The sequence below is a fragment of the Sinocyclocheilus anshuiensis genome, unplaced genomic scaffold (genome assembly GCF_001515605.1).
Source record: "Sinocyclocheilus anshuiensis isolate Anshui unplaced genomic scaffold, SAMN03320099.WGS_v1.1 scaffold234, whole genome shotgun sequence".
In the NCBI taxonomy this organism is placed as follows: domain Eukaryota; kingdom Metazoa; phylum Chordata; class Actinopteri; order Cypriniformes; family Cyprinidae; genus Sinocyclocheilus; species Sinocyclocheilus anshuiensis.
In genome coordinates, this window is record NW_015544165.1 from 2,175,095 (window position 1) to 2,195,817 (window position 20,723).

General features: G+C 36.7%; 2 protein-coding genes across 5 annotated transcripts in view; one reads left to right on the plus strand and one right to left on the minus strand.

Annotated features, from left to right (window-relative positions):
- The window catches only part of LOC107695820 (prostaglandin E synthase 3-like), a 12,995-nt gene extending 6,291 nt beyond the window's left edge, over positions 1-6,704 (minus strand). Inside the window, exons 1-7 of the mRNA XM_016495884.1 lie at positions 6,491-6,704; positions 3,279-3,392; positions 2,918-2,987; positions 2,711-2,809; positions 2,066-2,155; positions 1,503-1,568; positions 1,294-1,321 (exon numbers count right to left, since the gene is read on the minus strand). Of these exons, the coding sequence (XP_016351370.1) occupies positions 1,294-1,321; positions 1,503-1,568; positions 2,066-2,155; positions 2,711-2,809; positions 2,918-2,987; positions 3,279-3,392; positions 6,491-6,492 (469 nt within the window). The 5' untranslated portion in view covers positions 6,493-6,704. The remainder of the gene's footprint in view (positions 1-1,293; positions 1,322-1,502; positions 1,569-2,065; positions 2,156-2,710; positions 2,810-2,917; positions 2,988-3,278; positions 3,393-6,490) is intronic.
- Positions 6,705-7,420: 716 nt separating this feature from the next.
- dtx3 (deltex E3 ubiquitin ligase 3) lies at positions 7,421-12,714 on the plus strand. 4 transcript variants are annotated; one of them, XM_016495887.1, is made up of 5 exons: positions 7,421-7,891; positions 8,079-8,126; positions 9,474-10,276; positions 10,417-10,634; positions 11,309-12,714. In XM_016495887.1, exons 2-5 carry the CDS (start codon positions 8,114-8,116, stop codon positions 11,382-11,384), a joined length of 1,110 nt encoding a protein of 369 aa, XP_016351373.1. In that variant the 5' UTR covers positions 7,421-7,891; positions 8,079-8,113; the 3' UTR covers positions 11,385-12,714. The 4 variants fall into 4 exon arrangements, with proteins under 4 accessions (XP_016351373.1, XP_016351372.1, XP_016351374.1 ...); XM_016495886.1 differs by having other exon boundaries at positions 7,421-7,844; XM_016495888.1 differs by lacking the exon at positions 8,079-8,126.
- The last annotated feature ends 8,009 nt before the right edge of the window (positions 12,715-20,723 follow it).

Consider the following 20,723-nt stretch of genomic DNA (forward strand, 5'->3'; position numbering starts at 1 on the left):
AATGCTGTTCAGTTGCTTTGACACAATCTGTATTGTTAAAAGCGCTATATAAATAAAGGTGACTTGACTGACTTGACTTAAACGCAGCCTTAGTGTGTTTACATCATGTTGAGAAGACGCTATGTTCAAGGATACCACAAAAATACAATTCGAACCTTTTGTTGTGTGCATGTCATTTTACCAAGGACTGCTTCTCAAATCTTGGCTTTTATCTTCGTTGGCTTCTTCTATCTTCTTAATTTGGACTAACAAGCTCTCCGAAGCACAACCTGTAAGTACGATTGATACGTTACATGTAAATTTTCAATCGAGTGCTCAAAATATCAAGTTTTTGTGCTAATATGTGATGTACACCTAGTGCAGCTTTAGGTTTCCAGGTAAAGCACTATATTGCTGTCTTACTGAAGTAGTTCTGATAATTCGCTGTGAACCCACTATTTCCTAAGAATGTGTTGATTAATGTAGACTGATGTTGTTCTAATTACTTCGTTTAATAATAAAGAATGTAGTGTAGCACACAGACTTTATAATCACTGTGAAATTGCTGTTTATTTTGCTGCACCGGCAGTTATAGGGTTAATGCGGGAGAGACGAGCGAGTTAGTTAGGCTGCTGCGCCTGTGATACAGCTGTTCTGTGTTCTGATTAAAAGTTTAGACATAGCGTCTTTTGTCTGTCATTCTTCAAACATTACAGTAGACATATTTTGGTTTGCAAACTGTATTGTTTCATCAGTTAGTCACGTTAGCACGCGGCTAACGTATCCACCATTATTGTTTAAAGTGTTCAGTTTAGCAGCTAAACTTTAGCTGTAGGCACGATTCGCTTGCATAAGTGTTTTTGTATTTTATGTCATTATTATAAGAACGGATTGGAGCACTATATTATTGTTTTATGTAAAGGTGCTTTGTCAATGGTAGTGCTCGCCAACTTGCTCAAGGACTCCTCTCTGTGCCAATCACAACAGGCTTGGCTAGCTGACCAATCAGAGCAGAGTAGGCTTATGGAAGGGAGGGGTTTGCTCTTGGAACGAATCGTTTCGAAATCATTGGCAAATGACTCTAATATTAAATGTATATTCTGAGAAAATTACAATGTTTTCTGACCTTAGATGCATTTAAACCTGTTGTAGGGGACTCCAACACAATATTTGGACACTCTAAAATACCATATGACCTGCTCTTTAAGTTACAACAGCGGACATACTGTATATATTGCTCATATGTATTGATTTTCAAAATAATACAATGAACAAACAAGTCACAGAGGAGGACAGATAATTAAGGAAACTTACTTTCATCATCACTATCCGCAGACTCTTCCTGGAATTTGAGATAAAACCCATCAAGAAGCATAGCATTTATTAGTTTAATTAACTAATTAATAACTAACAAACTAATAAAAAAAAGGTAAATAATTGGATGCTTATTGAAATGATAATATAGCAAAAATAACTATATTCTTATGGCCAATTTAAAAACATGGCTTCAATAATTCTCTCACATCATCTGCACCATCCACACCATCCACATCTGGTAGGTCATCTTCCCCACCCATGTTGTTCATCATCTTTAAGGGGAAATTAAAAAAAACAACAACAAATGAGTACGATTTATTTTCCCTTTATACAATTCAAAGAATATTTTTATTAATAGTAATATATATTGTTACGACCCGGGGTAGCACCTGTTCCCTAAATGGGATCTGTTCGCCTCTAGGTGGCGTTCTGGGTTCTGGTGTGTGTGTGTTTTCTTTTGTCTGTTTGCAGGGTGGAGACAAGCGGCAGGTGCGGTGGATTACCTATGATGAGTTGACTGATAAAAGGATCTGTCCTCTGGTGTGGTGGCCTCATTGGAGCTTGACTTCTCTCCAGCACCAGACTTTGAGCTTTCTTTGATATTTGATCTTTTGTTGTTTTCCTTTCTCTTCCCTTTTGGGTTTAACTATAGTTTAAATTACGTTAATAAATGTTTATTTTGAGTTAACTTATTTTGTGCGTGGCCTCCCCATTTAATGTTGCGCTGCCTTGAGCCTGGTAGTTTGTAACAATATATATATAGACAAACCTCTGAAAAACGGTCAAAACTGGACAATTCTTCATCTGAGTCATCCTCCCAATCCTTCCAGTTATTGAAGTCAACGCTCAGCCAATTAAGCTGCACAAAGGGCATCGAGAAACATTAATTAACATATGTTATCTTATTACTAAATTAAGTTACATTTTAATAGTTTAAACAGACCTAGGGCTGGACGATATGGCCAAAATTGATATCACGATATATTTCTTAATTTCGGTCGATACGATATAATTCCGAATGAAAACTCATCCCCGCCAGCAGGAGGCGCTTTTAGAGTGATAAAACTAGCGGTTTCTCCAGTAATGGCTGTAATCAAAGCAGCTCCGCTCATGAACGCTTCTTTATCAGATCAAATGAAAATGCCATCGAAACTTTTCTGAGGACAGTCGGTTCCCTTCAGAGATACATTCATATAAAACACCCGCGCCGTGTTATGATTTTGAAACGTGCAGTGCTCATGTTTATTCAACGAAGTCCAACGGCACAAATAAATCAATGTATGGGAAACTGGTAATGTATATCGAAATATCGGAAATGTGTTTAAAAATCATATCACCGTTATTGAAAAAAATTATATCGCGATACATATTGATATTGAATTATTGTCCAGCCCTAAACAGACCAAACTCTGACCTTTGTTTTTTCTTTTGTTAACCTTGGCCAAGACTTGCCAGGTTCTGCTTTTTTTAGACAGCAAAACACAGACCTGTCTGTGCGTTTGTGTTTAGACTCCTGCAAAAGAATAACAGAGTTCTACGTAACATGCAATAATACATGAGCCATGCAGATTGAGCTCTTACAACCTGAATTAGAACAGAAACCATCAGGTGGTGTACTTACATTTGGGTCAATGGACTCAAATAATTCTACTTCATTATGGTGTTTGATGTTATCTGTTCCTCCAACACAACTAAAGCAAAAATAAATAATTCAAAATAAAAAGAAATTCAATTGAGAATGAACTACTATAGTACTATATTGCATTTTAAGAGGTAATCATTAACATTTGCAAAGCAGATGAAACATTTTGACTGAGTATCATTATAGCATCAAATACTTCAATAATAAACATAATAAACATTAAACATTAGTTCATGGCAGTACACTGAATAATTATATTTTGTAATGACAATGTGATAATGACTGAATTTTGCAGCAGAGTATAAACACACTGTTAACAATAACTGGACTAAAGATATACCTGAAATCAAGCTTTGTTTTGTCAAATTTAACTTGGACATCTTTGCTGTCTTCTATACAGAATTCAATGAAGACGGCCTCCCGTCTGTCATACCACTTGGCAGTTGCTGGCTGCCTGTAAAACGAATGGAATTAAAATGTTAGAAAACATCTGGAATTAAAATATATTTGAAAAAGCATGCAGAACTTCATAAAAGGTCATACTACACTTCAATATGACATTTAAATAAAGACATTTAATTCTAATTGTGTACATGACAAACTAAGCAAACAGCTAAGTGCATTTGTTAAAAGACAAACTCCAGAAGTCCACACTAAAAGTACAGCTCTAAATTAAGATGTGCGAGCAGGAGGCCCTGGCGGGGGTGGAGCAACAGTGACATTACCATGGCAACCAGTTTGTATCGATTGGCAGGTTCACGCATGGCCTCTTAGCAATCTACTTTGGGCTTCACCAGAGCCGTTGAAAAACCGAGTTGCGACATGCTTTGATCCCACCGCCATGCAGTTCGTGGCGCTCTCAACAGTTTCAAACAACTCCGCGCTGTCAATTTATTTGAATGGGTTTAGGCAGGATATACCACAGTTTCACTATATTTGCAATATCTGGTAAATACTGACACATAATGTGCATTGATTGTGCATTAATTCTTGCGCTGACTTCGCTTTACAGTAGCATTTTATTCTGGGTAGTAATAAAGAGACAATATTAATATTTTCTCATACACCTTGGCAGTCAAATGTGACCGAACACCTTAAGTGTAACTTTTTATCAATTAAATAAATGTACTATATTTTAGTTCAGTAATATTTAATTAATATTTTGAGGACATTTTTGGTGCCAATTAATATGTGCAATAATTATGATCCATGAATGACCATTTAAAATATAATATTTTCTAATATATTTATTATTTTATTACAATTAGTGTAGTATTTAAGGTTAAAGTATAGAAAAAAATTTAAATTCCAATGCAAAGAGGCAAATTACAGACATTTGGTGTCTGGAAAATTAATATTAATATGTAATGCCATGGTTTAAGCACTAGATGCCTGTATGGCTGTTTAAAGGGTTAGTTCACCCAAAAATGAAAATTACCCCATGATTTACTCACCCTCAAGCCATCCTAGGTGTATATGACATTCTTCTTTCAGACGAATACAATCGGAGTTATTTTAAATAATGTCCAGGCTAATCCATGCTTTATAATGGGAGTGGATGGTAGCCCAAAATTTGAAGTCCAAAAAATTCCACCTTAATCTCTATCTTACGCTAACTGTCGTACGCTAAAGTTTATAAAGTTGTAAATATTGATATTTTTCTCACACAAACACATCGCTTCACTTCAGAAGGCCTTTATTAACTCCCCGGAGCCGTGTGGACTTCTTTTATAATGGATTGGTGCAATTTTTTGGACTTCAAATTTTGGGCTACCATCCACTCCCATTATAAAGCATGGATTAGCCTGGACATTATTTAAAATAACTCCGATTGTATTCGTCTGAAAGAAGAATGTCATATACACCTAGGATGGCTTGAGGGTGAGTAAATCATGGGGTAATTTTCATTTTTGGGTGAACTATCCCTTTAATAAATACACACGTATACAGCTCTGGTCTAGTTGCTGAAAAGATTACTGGTGGTCAGTTACTTTTTTTTTTTAGGTTTTGCATTTGAATATATATTTAGACATTATCAAACACTCGATTTTGTTAAGTTTAGATTTTTTTTAAATGTTACATTTTAAAGGTTAATTACTCACATACTATTGTTATTTTATGATATTCTCATACACAACTAGAATCTGGTTATGGTCGTTATTAAAGTGTTGCTCACGTTGTCTAACTATCTATTATCCAATGATAAACATTAACTATAACACACATTCCTGAGAGGTTAACAGACTTGTTAAAATGTAAAAAAAAATGCAGTAATTTACTAAATTTACCAGTAAGTGTCCTTGAGAAGCACTGAAATGAATGGGCTTTAATGCATGAACTATTGGTTGTTTGGAACTATTGGCTGCTCTATGATACATATTGCTTCCAAAGTGTTCCAGTTCCAGCTCTGGTTTTCTACGGCTCTGGGCTTCACCAGTATAATAAACAAAATGGCAGAACCAAGCCCTAGCATTAAGGAAGTGATTGAATAATAATAATTCATATTCAATCTTATACGGTATTTTAAATGCATGACCACTGGCTAAGGATAGCAGGGATAGGCTTGCAATAGCCACAAGCCCATACATACTTGACTATTGATACCCGTCACACCTACGACATACACTACCTTCAAAAGTGTGGGATCGGTAAGATATTAATATTTTTTAAAAGAAGTCTCTTATGCTCACCAAGGCTACATTTATTTGATTAAAAAAAAAACAGTAGAACAGTAATCCTGTGAAATATTATTACTATTTAAAATAACTGCTTTCCATGTTATTATTTTTTAAAATGCAATTTATTCCTGTGACTGTTACTAGTCATGTTACCAAGTTAGATCAGCAAATTTCAGTTGGATTACGATGGTCTCTCTGCCTAGCCACGCTGATGCTCAGGTGGTTTATCTTGCAGGCTGGGTGGTCACCCAGCATGATGAACACTGTTCCAAACCTTTATAATAAAATCATCCAACATACCAGCCTGATTAGGCCTGGACACTAAACGAAGAGTCTTCAGCTGGCCAACTGGCCACCCAACTGAGCACCAGCTAGGAAGACTAGCGTAACCAGGTTTTAAGATCTTAAACCAGCAAACCAACTTAGGCTGGATTAAGCATGTTTTTTCCAGCAGGGAACACCCTGCAAGCCTTGATCTGTGTAAGGCTTAATCGAGGTCATAAATATTGCTAGTACATTCTACAGTAATGCAGATGAAAGCTTAAATGAAAAAAAAAATAATGTAGGAATAAACTGAGCAGCAGCTCTGATGTTAGCTGTGCAGTAACTACAGGCCCAAACTATCTAGCTGCTGACCAGCTAGCTAAGGTCTGCTGTGGGAACAATGTGCGCTATTTTCACCGCCAATTACGAATAGAGGGTTTTCTATGCGATTTAAAACCCGAGAATGACCAGTATTCTCTTAAATGACCATATCTAATAACAGCCGTATGTGAGAAAATCAGATGTTTCCCTGATAGAGGTTATGAACACACTTGCTAACTAACGTTAGCTAATAAGTTAGTGCATCCTTATCACTGCCGGTCAAACTCACATGTCGATATCTTCTTTCCGTTTTCACCAAAATCTGCGTTGCCACTTGCGTACTCTCGCCTGTGGTAGTGTTTAGAATTTATGCTGTCAGTTCAAAGCGAATGCATAAAGACGGAAGCTAGCTGTTTATGCGCCGCTCTGTCAACCTGCACAGGATCCGCGCAGTGACGCATCATCTCAACGTTTCTAGCGACTTCTGCTGCGCACCCTGAGCAAATGCGTCTCCATAGTAACGCTAACCTCGCTCCGCCTCGACTGTACAGGATGTCTGTCAGCTGATGCAGGACCACTGATCGATATAATGACTATAATGTTCTCTATTATTGATCAGTGTGCAGGACCATAGAAATAATGTGATATGTTGTGACATTTTTTTCTTGTATTATCTAGAGTCAGAATGAAACTTTATTGTCAAGATTCTCAACATATAGCTAAAGCGTAGTACTGAAAATAAATTAGGCGAAGTAAATAAATAATTGAAGACAAAAGGAAGAAATAATATTAATAAATGGTAGTAATGTTAATAAAGTGGCACTTGCAAATTTTTATTTAATTGAATCTATCTATCTATTTATTATGGGCATGATGATTTGCATACAATATTGCCAAAGTAGCAATACACAAAAAATGTCAGGAAACAAAATAAATAAGTAAACAAACAAACAAATCTATCTAAGTACTTTATTGGCATGATGATTTGCATACAATATTGCCAAAGCATCAATAGACAAGAAAGTGTCATCAAACTAAATAAACACAAATAATTAAATAATAATAATAATAAATGACATTAATGTTAATAATAGCAATAATTGCACTATTAGTCTCGTTAATATATACATAAAGGGTTAATAAGAAAAACCACAAAGGTCAGACAATAAAATTACAAGACGATTGATGATGTGGTCTTAAAGAGCGCCACACAGTGGTCACATCCCGCAATCTCTAATCCGGCTCAGCCAGCCAACAGACTAGAATGACGAACTTCCTGCCTACATTATCTTGTTTTCAGGGGATTTTTTCACTTTAACTACTAAAAGGTAACTACGTGATAACGAAATCTGACATAGAGACGCCGAGTTTGTGTCGCGAAGGAGCTAAAGGCTAAACAGTTTCGTCGTGACAGTCAGCGATGTTCTTTGTATGCATGTTGTCTTCCTGTGGCCAAGGACGGGGAACTGGAAAACCACAAAGAGACTGAGCCTGTGTGTTGATCGAGCGAAGTGTCATCCGAATTTAAATAGAATATCCCAAGCATTAATTCGCCGGGATTGTCATCGTTTTTAAGGCACGTTCAATGCAGCGGTCGTCTCTTGACTTCTTCGTCGAGTGGAAGCAGGCATTCTCCAGTTGCAGTAGGTTCCCTTTACATTCATCTCTTCCGGCAAAGTCACTACAGAAGGTGAATTCATTTATTACATGAACACAATAGGCTTTATCCCAATGTGTATTTACATTATTGTTTTTAATTTAGCAAATGCATAGGCTAAGGCAGCTGCCATCCTTTTCTTCATCTGTCAGGTTGCCGGAGAATCCGCAAAATAAACAATGTCTTGATCTAACTTGTATATTTATTTTCTCTAAAACAGGGAAATAGGCCTGTTACTGCAATTAAAGAGAATTTATGGGATCACAAGGTAATTTAGTTTTAATAATACAATCACTGCAAGCATCAAGTGACATTCATGAGCAGGTAGAGCAACACAGAACGATCCTTTGTTTATACAGTGAGTGAACACATTTCAGAGCAGCTGATGTGATTCTGCACGGCTGCCTGTTGGTGTTGAACGAGCAATACTCGGCACAGCCTATTCATGCAAGAAACTTCATTGTCTAAAATATTCCATCCTTATTCTGCACATCCACAAATCGATTTGATTGTAAAGGGGTAAATGATAATATGCTTAAACCTAATAATATAGTCCTTTTTATAAGAGATTAAGCTCAAGTAGCTTGTAAGATCTGGCTCAGAAGAATTTGCATGCTACCCTGCAGCTCTTGTCAGGTGTGAAGTATTGTGAATTTATGCAGGGTTGACTCATTACACGTATATTCATCATAGGTTTCTCCTGACAAGAAAAGGGTGAACTGATAACAAGTGCAAGCTAATATTTAACCTCAAAAATTGTAAAAAGGGTAAAAGGTTGACCATTACTGCAATTGGTTAGTTAATATGACATCAATCTGTCTGTCACAGCAGTGTCCCGTAGTGTGACATGGTATATTTAATCTAAAACTAGTTTAATCAGCATTTTACATGATTTTTTTATAATTGTTACTCTGATGTTAGACCTCATATTAATTGAGAAACTACATACAATTATTTAAAAATGAATAAATAGAAATAAAATATAGATATATATGACAAATATTTGATTTTTAAATTAAAAAGTAGCCTACATTTATTTTTTACTATAAATATATAATTATATATGATGATTATTAGAATTATATATTGAGCTCTGTATATATAATTCTTATAATTTTATTTTTTATAATTATTATGCTGTTAAGACTACATAAAACTGTTTAAAAATATATATTTTTTTTTTGTTATTTTTAAAAAAGCTAAATGGTTATTTAAAATGGTAAAACTCTGAGGAAATAAAAAAATTAATTATATATTATCTAAATCTATCCATCTATTAATTTTTTTTAAAGAAAAGTGTATATTTTAGGTGACCTAAAATATACACTTTTCTTTAAAAAAAAGAATAGATTGATTTAGATTATATATAATTTGTTTTATTTAAAATATTTTACTTACTTTTTAAACTCTGTGTATGTGTGTGTGTTTTAACTGAAAATACTGAAAAAAAAGTTTCATGTCAAGTAACTAATAAAATATTTATTAGGTTTGGTGTAGTGTCAAATGTAGCATATTTACCACAAGAAAATAAGCAAAATACTAAATAATTGCACCATTTTTAATGTCCATGGTGGGCTCATGTTGACTCTTGCAAACTGATCTCTTATCCTCACAGTTTCATCTGATGAGATGAGCGTGCGAGCGGGGCAGGGCAGTGACGAGGTGCTGGTGTCACAGGCGGTGTGGGATTACCTTGCAGCCGCTGGACGACCCTGGTTGGTTGACTTCGAGGACAAGCAGGGACTGAGTGCAGACATAATCCGGCGCGGGGAGCGTGGTGGCTGCTGTGCTGTGCGGCTCTCCCCGGTGGAGGGCAACAGCAGGGCAAGAACTGGGATGATGGAGGGGCCGGTTTCTCCTGTTACACGGAAAGCTTTCATAGACTTATGCCGCTGTGCCCGGAAGGAGATGACCAAACAAGAGGCGGCTCCTAAAAGGAAACGTTCCCTGTTACCATGCATGACGGCAATGGAACCCGACGGGGAAGGGACCTTGTTGCCTCCGCCTCCCCCTCATCCACGGCGCTCACAGAGGCAACAGCAGAAATACAGGAAAAATGCAGACATGGACACCTGTGTGGTTTTACCCATGCAACATGAGCCCGCAGCAAGGACCGGCGCCGAATTAGCCATCGGTCATGAAGAAGAGAGCACCGTTTGCTCTATCTGCATGGGTGAAATGGTGGAAAAGACAACTCTAGACAAGTGCGGCCACTCGTTCTGTCGGTCCTGTTTAGAACAGGCGTTTCAAGTTAAAAAAGCATGTCCTGTATGCAGGCTGGTGTATGGGCAGCTTATTGGTAACCAACCGGCCAATGGGACCATGATGGTAGAAAGAGACCCGGACCTGGAGTTGCCCGGCCATGAAGGTTATGGCTGCATATGCATTATTTACAGTTTCCCTCCCGGTTTGCAAGCGGTAAGTACTGCTTACAGGCAGATTACAACAGCAGTGTGTTTTGCATTCAGATAACCACAGACCAGATTTCATTAATTAGTGCATAAAAATTCCACACGGAATCTATAATCACAAACTATTATGTTTTAAAATTCTTTCAGCAAGAGCATCCAAACCCTGGGGTGAGGTATCCAGGCACAGACCGAGTGGCATACCTGCCAGACAGCCCTGAGGGAAACCGTGTCTTCCGCATGCTGCGGCGGGCCTTTGAGCAGCGCCTCATCTTCACCATAGGCACCTCCATGACCACCGGCATGCATAATGTTATTACCTGGAATGATATCCACCACAAGACCTCCATATGGGGCGGACCACGATGGTATGCAGTTTAATAGTTGCTTGCTAAATTGTATCTGGGGAATCAGTGATACCATAGGCATATCTCCCCTGGAATTGCTTTTTGACTTGAACATCAAACTTTAAAATTTAAAGCTGTTGGTTTGGGTGAGAGGCAAACCAAAAGATATATTAAAATAATTTGGAGTTTAAGTTTGAGTTTAAGTAATCCCATTCCCTATTTCAAATTACATTTAATAGATCAAAAATACAGTAAAAACAGCAATATTGTGAAAATGAAATTATAATTTGACATGTTTTCTATTTTAATATATTTTAAAATGTCAGTTATTCCTGTGATGCAAAGCTGAATTTTCAGCAGCCAGTCTGCAGTGTCACATGATGCTTCAGAAATTCTTCTAATATGCTGATTTGCTGCTCAAGAAAAGTTCAAAAGAACAGCATTTATTTTAAATAATCTTTATTAGCATTATAAATGTCACTTGGTCAATTTAATGCATCTTTGCAGAATAAAACAATTAATTTCTTTCTTTAACTGATCCTAAACATTTGAATCGTAGTGTATACTACTCATACATTACAATATACATTTATTTAATACATTTTAATATGAAAAGGCCAAAGAAACATTTAGCTGAACTTTTTAACTTGCGCTTTAATTTAATTCAACTTAATATTGCTTCTTTTTTTTTTCAGCTTTGGTTATCCAGATCCTACATACCTTGTGCGGGTGACAGAGGAACTGCGGGAGAAAGGAATAACAGCTGATTGATTTGTGTTGAGCACTTGAGAAGTTTCAAAAGGATGGCAAACGTGTGCTTGACCACAGTCTCTTCACAAACACACTGTCGAATCAAGCCACGGTCATCTGCTGCAGCATTGATTTGGTCAGGACGCTGTTTCACAATGTTTCATTTCAGTCTTTATGTTTAGCTTTGTTCTTTAGTTTACCTGAGTGAAGGCAGCGTGTTTCACATTTTCTTTGGTACAAACCTGGGGTGCACTTTACTGAGACAGATTGTGCAATATACTCAGCTGAATTTAAGATACCCACTGGACTGCTAAAATGTGAATGTTATGAAGGTGTACATGATTCCTCATCTACAGTACAAACCACCTCTTCCCTGTTTCAGGTTAGAATCACTAGGCTGCTGGCCTCCCTCTTCTAACTCCGTTTCTTCCATCCAAACTATCCTTAATAACAACTGATGGTAACATCTGGATGGAGACAAATGAGGGACAAATGGCATAGCACAGTTAAATGGGTACAGCTGGGACAATCCCACACAACCTTTTTCTTTCAAGTAATCAGCACTAAGAGGCACTTTGCAATGGAGGTAATCTTTTTATTATGAGAATTTAAAGTGGGTTCTGCCTGGTCTTCCAGAGTGCAGGATCTAGAGGGGTTATTTGTGGGCCTTTCTAATTATAAGGTCCTATTAAAAGAAATGCAAGTCGATTTCAGTTTGTCCTAGCTTTCATCACTTATAACGTCCGTTTTTTTGTCTTTCATTTCAATATGATGTGCATAAAAAGTAATATTTTTGCTTTATGTTTGTTGGGTTCAGTTTTCCCTAGTTTGTATTTTTAGGCTGTTTACAGATTTTTGAGTACATCCATTTTGGATGTCAAAACTTCTGTTACGTATATAAAAAATGATGTCAAATTGAAAGGGTGTGTAAACCACTTAAACCAAACTAAAACGTAATAGCTCAAAACTTTGCTGTAACCATTGTGTTTATGTCTCAGATTTGGAGCAAAGCCTAGCACTCAGTTTATTTTGAAGAATCAGCAACTTTTGTATGGAAAAATCTGCTGAAGTCAAAAATAATTCAGTAACACAGCGAATGAGTCTCACAAAAATACATCCAGGTCACATTTAACCCTAAAATCAAAAGAAATAAATGAGGAATTATATTTTGCATTTAGCTTATTATAGCACTATTAAGATTTTCTTTTCAATGAAACATTATTTTCGGATCATATTTGAATGATTCAAATAGGATAAATGTTCCTCCATATTTCAACAACTATTTCTTGTTATATCTATTATTCTCAATTATAATTTTCATTACTATAACACATATTACTATATTACAGTAAAACAGTAATTCACTTATTTTTTTATTGTTAACACAAATTAATATATCAATAGCATAATTTCAAAATCATTTGAAATGGCTAAAATAAAATATTTGAATTACATTTATAATAAATGACACCATGCAAAAAACACACACAAAATAACTTCCTTTCAGCCAAATGTATTTAGTTTTTTTCTTTTGATTTCGGTGTGAGATATGGCCCAGGTTTTGTGAGATTCATCCAGACATCTTAAATATATGCCAGGCTGCTGTCGTTCATGCAGATTTATCAAATTAGTTTTGTATTTCTCTCATTGACATGTTATTGTGCCTTCTGCTAAAGGTCACAGCCTGTTATATCTAACGGTACTCATTACTCGTTGGTATTGGTTCAACTGTGTTCTGATCAATATGAAGCATTAACCTTATTGCAGTCTTTAGGCTTTAAGCAAAATGCATCGTACTTTAGAAAGCGGTGATCAGGTCTCGAATTGTTTTGCGCAAACCAAAACATTTACTTCGTGTTAAGAAGTTTTTTGTGTTGTTAGAGGTTGCTTATGTTTTACAGTATCACTAAACAGAAGTTTTGTTTTGATACCATATTCTCTTACTCCAACCTTTATGTTATGAAGGACCAATTCAATCAGGATTTGTAGGACTTAAGTGTTACCGTCATGCAAAATTCTATGCACTTCAAAATCAGATTTATAAAATAGACCTCTTCAGATTACTGATTGTTCAAATTAAATAATTTGCCTTTATAGTTGTGTTGATTTGTATTACATAATTGAATTGTATGCTACAATTAAAATGTGCTTTACATTTTCATACTTGAATAAAAGGATTCTGTTGTTACACTATGTTGGTTTTTATCAAGTTTAACGTCTCAAGGTAGTCTGCTTATCTCTGTAAATGGCAACATGACAGTGTTCTGTAAATATGAACTAGCTATACGACCAGCCAAGAATTGAAGCTGTCATGCTTGTCTGAAGTGCAGTTTGCGCAAAATGAACTACACTGAAAATTTACAATTTGAGCATGTTTTACAACAAAATACAATTTTAGTATTACTACAAAATTTCATGTTTAATTCAATGTGTTAAATGTAATTTTTGTACTTTCTGAATGAAATTTACTAACAATTTCTTGAAAACTGATTCAAAGGAAATCTTACAGTTTTTTTTCCAGAGTACCATTAACATTAGTAGCATATCTTGTCACCAGGCATGTATTATCTCTGATAAATTAACTGTAATGCTAACATTACCCATGAAAGCTCTCGAAAACTGATTCAAAGGAAATCTTACAGTTTTTTTTTCCAGAGTACCACCATTAACATTAGTAGCATATCTTGTCACCAGGCATGTATTATCTCTGATAAATTAACTGTAATGCTAACATTACCCATGAAAGCTCTCGTATGTTAAAGACAAGAGCCAAGTTACAACAAACTCCCTAAGAAAATCTTGACGTTAGTCATAATTACTAACCTCTTAATTAAAGGGATTAGTTGTGCTTGCAAACAAGTCATAATCAGAAGAAGAATACACATTTTAATTGTATTACATTTAAATGTATTCAGTACAATTTATTTTGCAAGGGCTTGATATCTTTGTATATTCTGCTTTATATTTTTGCTTCTTCATTTAATTTGTCTGTAAAGCCCTAATGATAGGTTCCAATTGTGACAACATTCCCCACAATATGTTGCATATTATTACAAAGTCAAAGTATGCAATGAACGGTATATTTTTTTCCTGGGTAATAATGGTGGAATTGTTTCAATTTATTTAGTATGTTTAGTATGAACAGATTTTATAAATGTAAATGTATGAACAGAAATCTGGTGCAGAAACTGCACTGCACCTAAAAACAGTTCGGGGCGCTGCTCTGAGATGCTCAATAGAGGGCGCTACTTCACTTTTATAAACTCGCAAAGAATTGTTTTTGATAGACTGAAGTATAAACGCATTGTGTATTTTATCATTAATTCTCATAATGAAAATTATTAACTTAACATTATTATGATAATATATTAACCTCAGCCCATTCAATTATTCGACACAAACAGCAATTCTGCCTTCCTACCACCAAGTGTAGCCAGATTTCAAACAGAGGCCCATTTCCATCGTAGGCATCAGGAACCACCACATGCATCTCTGCTTCCATCATCTGGAATGACACTCAGAACAGTAAATAGTATACAGTAAACATATCATACTGTAATAATTAATATAAATCTCTGCAGCCAATGATTCATTGCACTGAACACCTGGATGGACATAACTTTGGTGAACACGTATTTAATGCTGTCTGGGTCATATTATCTTTCACCTTGCATTGTTTTGTTCATGGTTTCTGAGAAAGAGGGGTTGCCATGCAACCTGTCCATGTTGGAATCTCTCTAATTTGGCCAGCTTTTATGAAACGTCGAAATGAATTTATGCCAATATACAGTAGAGATTAATTGGACACAGCCGTTGACGTCACAAGACAACAAAAAAGACATGGTAAGTTTTTTCCATTCCATAATAAGCCTTTTTTTTTTTATCGTATCAGTCTTAAGACTAACGCATATTTTTATGCAGTGATGGCTGGTGCAATCAATGATAAAAGCACTGTGTTGTACATTGGACAAAATACATGTATTTGAAATACTGCCCATCCCTGGATAGGTGTATGGACATGACACACGGGTAACCAAGTAGTCTTGTTTCTGAGAAGGGAGGTGATCTACTGTAACAAGAAAATACTATTTTACATATATACATATGAATCGTTTTCCATAACCATATGTGATATGGACGAATAAGCCATTTGATTCCTGAGTGTTATAAGTCCCTCTTGCCTTATAATGTTAACCATCTTTTGCTTTTTTTTGTCAGCAACAGCTTTAAAGAAATGGTGTCATACTTTTCTGAACCTTTAATAATCTTGGGTTAGTTCATAAGCTCTAACAGTAATACTCAAACTGAACAAGAGCTTTGCTTTCCCATTAAAGGGGTCATATGATGCGATTTCAAGTTTTCCTTTCTCTTTGGAGTGTTACAAGCTGATTGTGCATAGATTAGATCCCTGAAGTTGCAAAGACTAAAGTCTCAAATCCAAAGAGATATTCTTTATCAAAGTTAAGACTCTGCCACGCCCCCTAAAACGGCTCGTTCTAACACGCCCCCACATATCTACCTCACTATGTGGAAATATTAGCATAATGCCGCCCAAATGTTCACGCAAAGAAAGAAGGCGTGGTTTCCACAAAATAATGATCTTTAAAAAAACATCATATGACCCCTTTAATGCCATTAGTGGGAGAGATCTGGAGTGGCTCAGGTGTGTGATGCCCATGTGCAGGCTGGACCGTGAGGCTTTGCAGTGGTATGAGCGCCATGCCGAATCTTTTTTGGACATCTACTGCTCTTCCATATCACGGCACGGCCCATTTGCTCAGCCAGGCTTTCCTCTCCACAAAAATTGTTGCTCCTCATGCCAGGAGCACTCTTTGTCTGCCTTATTCTCTCTACTCTCCCCTCCTTCTGTATCCCTCTATGTCAGGATTGACAGCACTGAATGTTTGTACTGCTTGTTTGCCTGACTAGCATGTGTATGGATAATGATTATATATTCAGTATGTTTAAAGGTTTTTCATCAGCGTCAAGATACCAAGATAAGTTAGACAGGTTGCATACATATCTAGCTCATATTTTCTTTTTGCGTGAGCTGATATTCTGAGATTTATTGCATGCATATTTATAGCCTGTATTTAAAAATATAAATAAATAAATATTAAAAAATCAAACAAACAAAGAAATAAACAGAACATGTACTGCTAATTTTCTGCCAGAACATCATCCATTCATTTTAGACATTTCTGTTAACTCTAAAGCACAATGAAGTGCAGTGCAAAATTCAAAATACAGGTTAAACACCTGTAAAAAATCTATATCGAAAATTACTTAATATTAATACAGTACATTGTGCCCTATTTTTTACAGATCTTTTTAGAGTGTATAATTTAACCAATTAGATTGATTCTTGATATTTTGAAATTGTGTGTGAAATGGTGCATAAAACAAGCTGGATTGTATGTGGCTTGTCACATTTATTTCCCTGGGCAATCTCACTCATGTCATTATCCATCTGCCTGCATGAGAGTGTGGGGGTTGCAAAGGGCAGGGATTAGGAAAAATTGAAATAAAGCCAGATTGCAAATATGGTGAAATATGCAAGTAGCTTATAGGCATCTCTATTGTATTTTGAATAATAATAATAATAATAATAATACACAACAGTGTTTCAAACTTTCAAAATCTTAACAATCTGGTAGATAAATTCTGTGCTTTTATGAGTTATGATTCTGGCATGACATTTGTGCACATTTTACTCGGGTTGTCCTCTCCATAGAGCTACGTTGTGCCCCTCCCCACTGTGCTCTTTAATGATTTAGGATCTGGGCTTGGATAGCCCTGGCATGCTGCTTCTCTCTCTCCGATTGTCTCTTTCTTTGTTTCTTTATCTGTCGCTCTCCTTTTTTAATCCCAGCACACCTCTCTGTAGCACAGGCATCAGCATGATACACTATCTTTTATCTAACAATGGGCCTAGGGCTGGGAACCAAGAACAGGTTCACTTTTAAATTAAAATATGGGTGAGATTTAGATTCGTTCGGTTCTCACGTGTGCTTTCTTCCACCGATGCAGAGGAACACCGTGCTAAAATACTCTGGCAGTGTTTGTGTTTCTTGCACTACTACTGAATCTACAGCGAGAAACAGACAGCGCGACAAGCAAAAACTTACTGCGTAGCCGCTGCAGTCCGACCAATTCCCAAACGAATGACTCTTATGAGTCGGTTTCAAAACCATACAGCGCTATCAGCGTGATTCCCGTGTGAGCCGATTCTTTTGAGTGAATCAAAAACATACTGCGTAGCCAGAACTTTATCCAGGGGTGATTTAATGACTGAAGATATTAATTTTTAGCAATTAATTTAAGCTCTGATTTAAGACCTTTTAAATGCTTAATTTGTGGAAGGGCAAATTAAGACTTTTTAAGACACACAGAAACCCTAAATAGCAGTTGGGTACTATAGTGTGTGTGTGTGTGTGACATGACGTGTAGCTAAGTATGGTGTCTCATACTCGGAATTTGTGCTCTACATTTAACCCATCCAAGTGCACACACACAGTAGTGAGTAGTGAACACACACACACACCCGGAGCAGTGGGCAGCCATTTTTGCTGCGGTGCCTGGGGAGCATTTAGGGTGTGCTCTACATTTAACCCATCCAAGTGCACACACACAGTAGTGAGTAGTGAACACACACACACACACCATGAACACACACCTGGAGCAGTGGGCAGCCATTTTTACTGCGGTGCCTGGGGAGGAGTTGGGGTTGTGTGGTGGTCTCACCTCGGTCATGGTATTGAAGGTGGAAGAGAACGCTGTACATTCACTCCCCCCAACCTACAATGCCTGTATTTTCCTCAAACCCGACTCTCCGACTCTCTGAGAGTGTTTCTGTGCATCTGTCTTCTAGCATGGACTCCGATGGCATTCGTTTGGGTTGATTCAGTTGTTTCTAGCTCCATTTGTGTGTTTACCCCATGACCCCACTGTTTAGGTGTCAAAATGTTTCTGAACTTTCTGATTCAGAGCAGTATATGGCTATTCTTCTGCCTGATTTAGCAGAGGAGGCCCTTAGATTCCTGAGAGATTCTCAGATGGACTTCACCATTATGGCACGAGAGCAGCTCTGGCAAAAACTGTGCTTTGGCTGAATTTCCAGAAGACAGATTGGAAGCCTCTTGTTTAAAATGTTAGTAATTAGCAAAAGCCTGTGTTTCCACTTGTGAGAGTTAAAAAGAGAGCATCATTCCTCTGTGAGCATGAGAAAATAAAATGGTGATCTGAAAAACCCCTCAAACCTATTCTTATAGAGCTATTAGAAGGCTATATAATGTCCACAAAGCGGATATCAGGGAAAATTGGACACATAGGAAGCATTTGCTTGTAGGATGATGGAGCTGTGATGTTACTGAGAAAATAAATATTACAGCATTTATGGATTTTTACCACTATATAAATTTAGTCAGGCATTCCATTGTTGGCAATACCAGTCAATTAAAAACATATAAAAAGCAGTATTTTGCACAGATAATGCCATAGAATCATGTCCACAAACAGAGGTTGGATAGTACTATTTGCACCACTGAGTTTATTGAGACACAGACAAACATAAGTGCTAATAAAGTGTATATTGCTAAAATTTTTCTTCTGTTGATGCAATAAGCAGCCATATTGAATTATGAAGTTGGAGTTGTCAGAACCCTGACTTGGGAGGGCATTCCAGTGAAAAGTTCCAACTGGGAATTTCCGAGTTCTGAGGAAAAATGGAACGCACCAAAATTAAAGTACTGTAGAAATCGCACATTTATGCCTAAACTGTTCTCCACCCTAATTAATAAAAAGCTTGTGTGGACATTAAATATCAAATTAAACAAAAGCATGTGCTGGTTTAGATGCTGTCATTTAACATCAAATTAAAAATCTGCCATAAAGTTACATTAAAATAAGTCCTATAATTCATTCTTTGTACATAGTCTTACAACTTGCCGTATCACCATCGGAATGGTGGTGTTGATGTTGGTTAAACACAAACTCCAAAGTGTTTCACATCAGTTTGTCCAAGCATATCATTTTCAGTGCAGTCATCAGGACAGCAAACATAATTGTCTATAGTTTATTTACTGCAGAGGTGTAGGCATCACATCACTGCAAATGTCATATGTGTAAATCACTGCAAATTTCATAAGAAGCATCTTTAATATTCCACCCACTCAAACACATGTTTCCATTCATATATTTTGTGTCAGAGCCACCGAGATAGTCTGAGTTATAACATCTTCAAGCATGGTATGACTGCTGGTGGCAGATCCCAGGTAGCCAGCGCAATCGGGCCAATTGCGGCTGAGTCTCAGCTCACTCGGCTGTGTTCTGGCAACCGCCAACCAAAATTATACACTTAGCCAGTACTGGCCCGAGTCTGGGTACTGAAACTGAGCCGACACCACCAGCATTGGGCCACTCGTCGGTGTGACTGTGGCCCAATGCTGGTGGTGTTGGCCCAGTTTCAGTACCCAGACTCGGGCCAGTACTGTCTAAGTGTTTCATTTCTCGTTGGTGTGATGGCCGAGTTATTTCATCTGGCCTGCCAGATCTGGGCCATTATCGGGCCAAACCGTTTTGGCTACCTGGGATGTGATGGTTCCAGCGTCTTTGAAACAACTGAGATTTGGATATATTGCGATTTGTTTTGTTTTGTTTTCTAAAATTGATTTGGGTTGAAATGATTATGATAAAAATTCAAATGATTGATTATTTCCCTTTGATATGAAACATTAAATAGCAGCTATGCATACAAAACAAGTTGAAAATGTTTCTGAATTAGTTTATTGTTTATGTTCAGTAATTCAAGACAATGACTAGACTGTCAATTACACATTGTTCCACTTAGCAGCATAATAAATGTTCAAAATCAAATTATAAAAAAATTATATACTGCTATACTGATATATAGCGATGTTATATACACTGTAATTACTGAAGCTGTCTATCACTTCAGCATAAACACTCTTCTGCGTTCTTGCAAAAACTCCTGTCATAATCAAAGATAAAAGGTGTGGTCACATTTACTGTTGTTCTGCAAATTTTCATGGGCGAATTTGGCGCGTTGACCAACAGAAAGCTGTTTTGTTTTAAAATGACTTTGTGAGCTGTATTTCATACATTTGCTACACTATTTACAATAGACAATGGACCCTTTTTTGCCTGTGACATATAGCGAAATTAGTGAAATGTTCAAATTTTCACAGGTAAAAACATTGATTTTATGTTGTCAGTATAGTGTAGAGTTGTATGAAGCACAGCTCACACACAGAAGTCACTTTCAAACCAAGCAGCTGTAGGTCAATGCAGCAAATCTGCATGACCAACTGAACCCAATGCAAAATCTACATCAGGAAATCT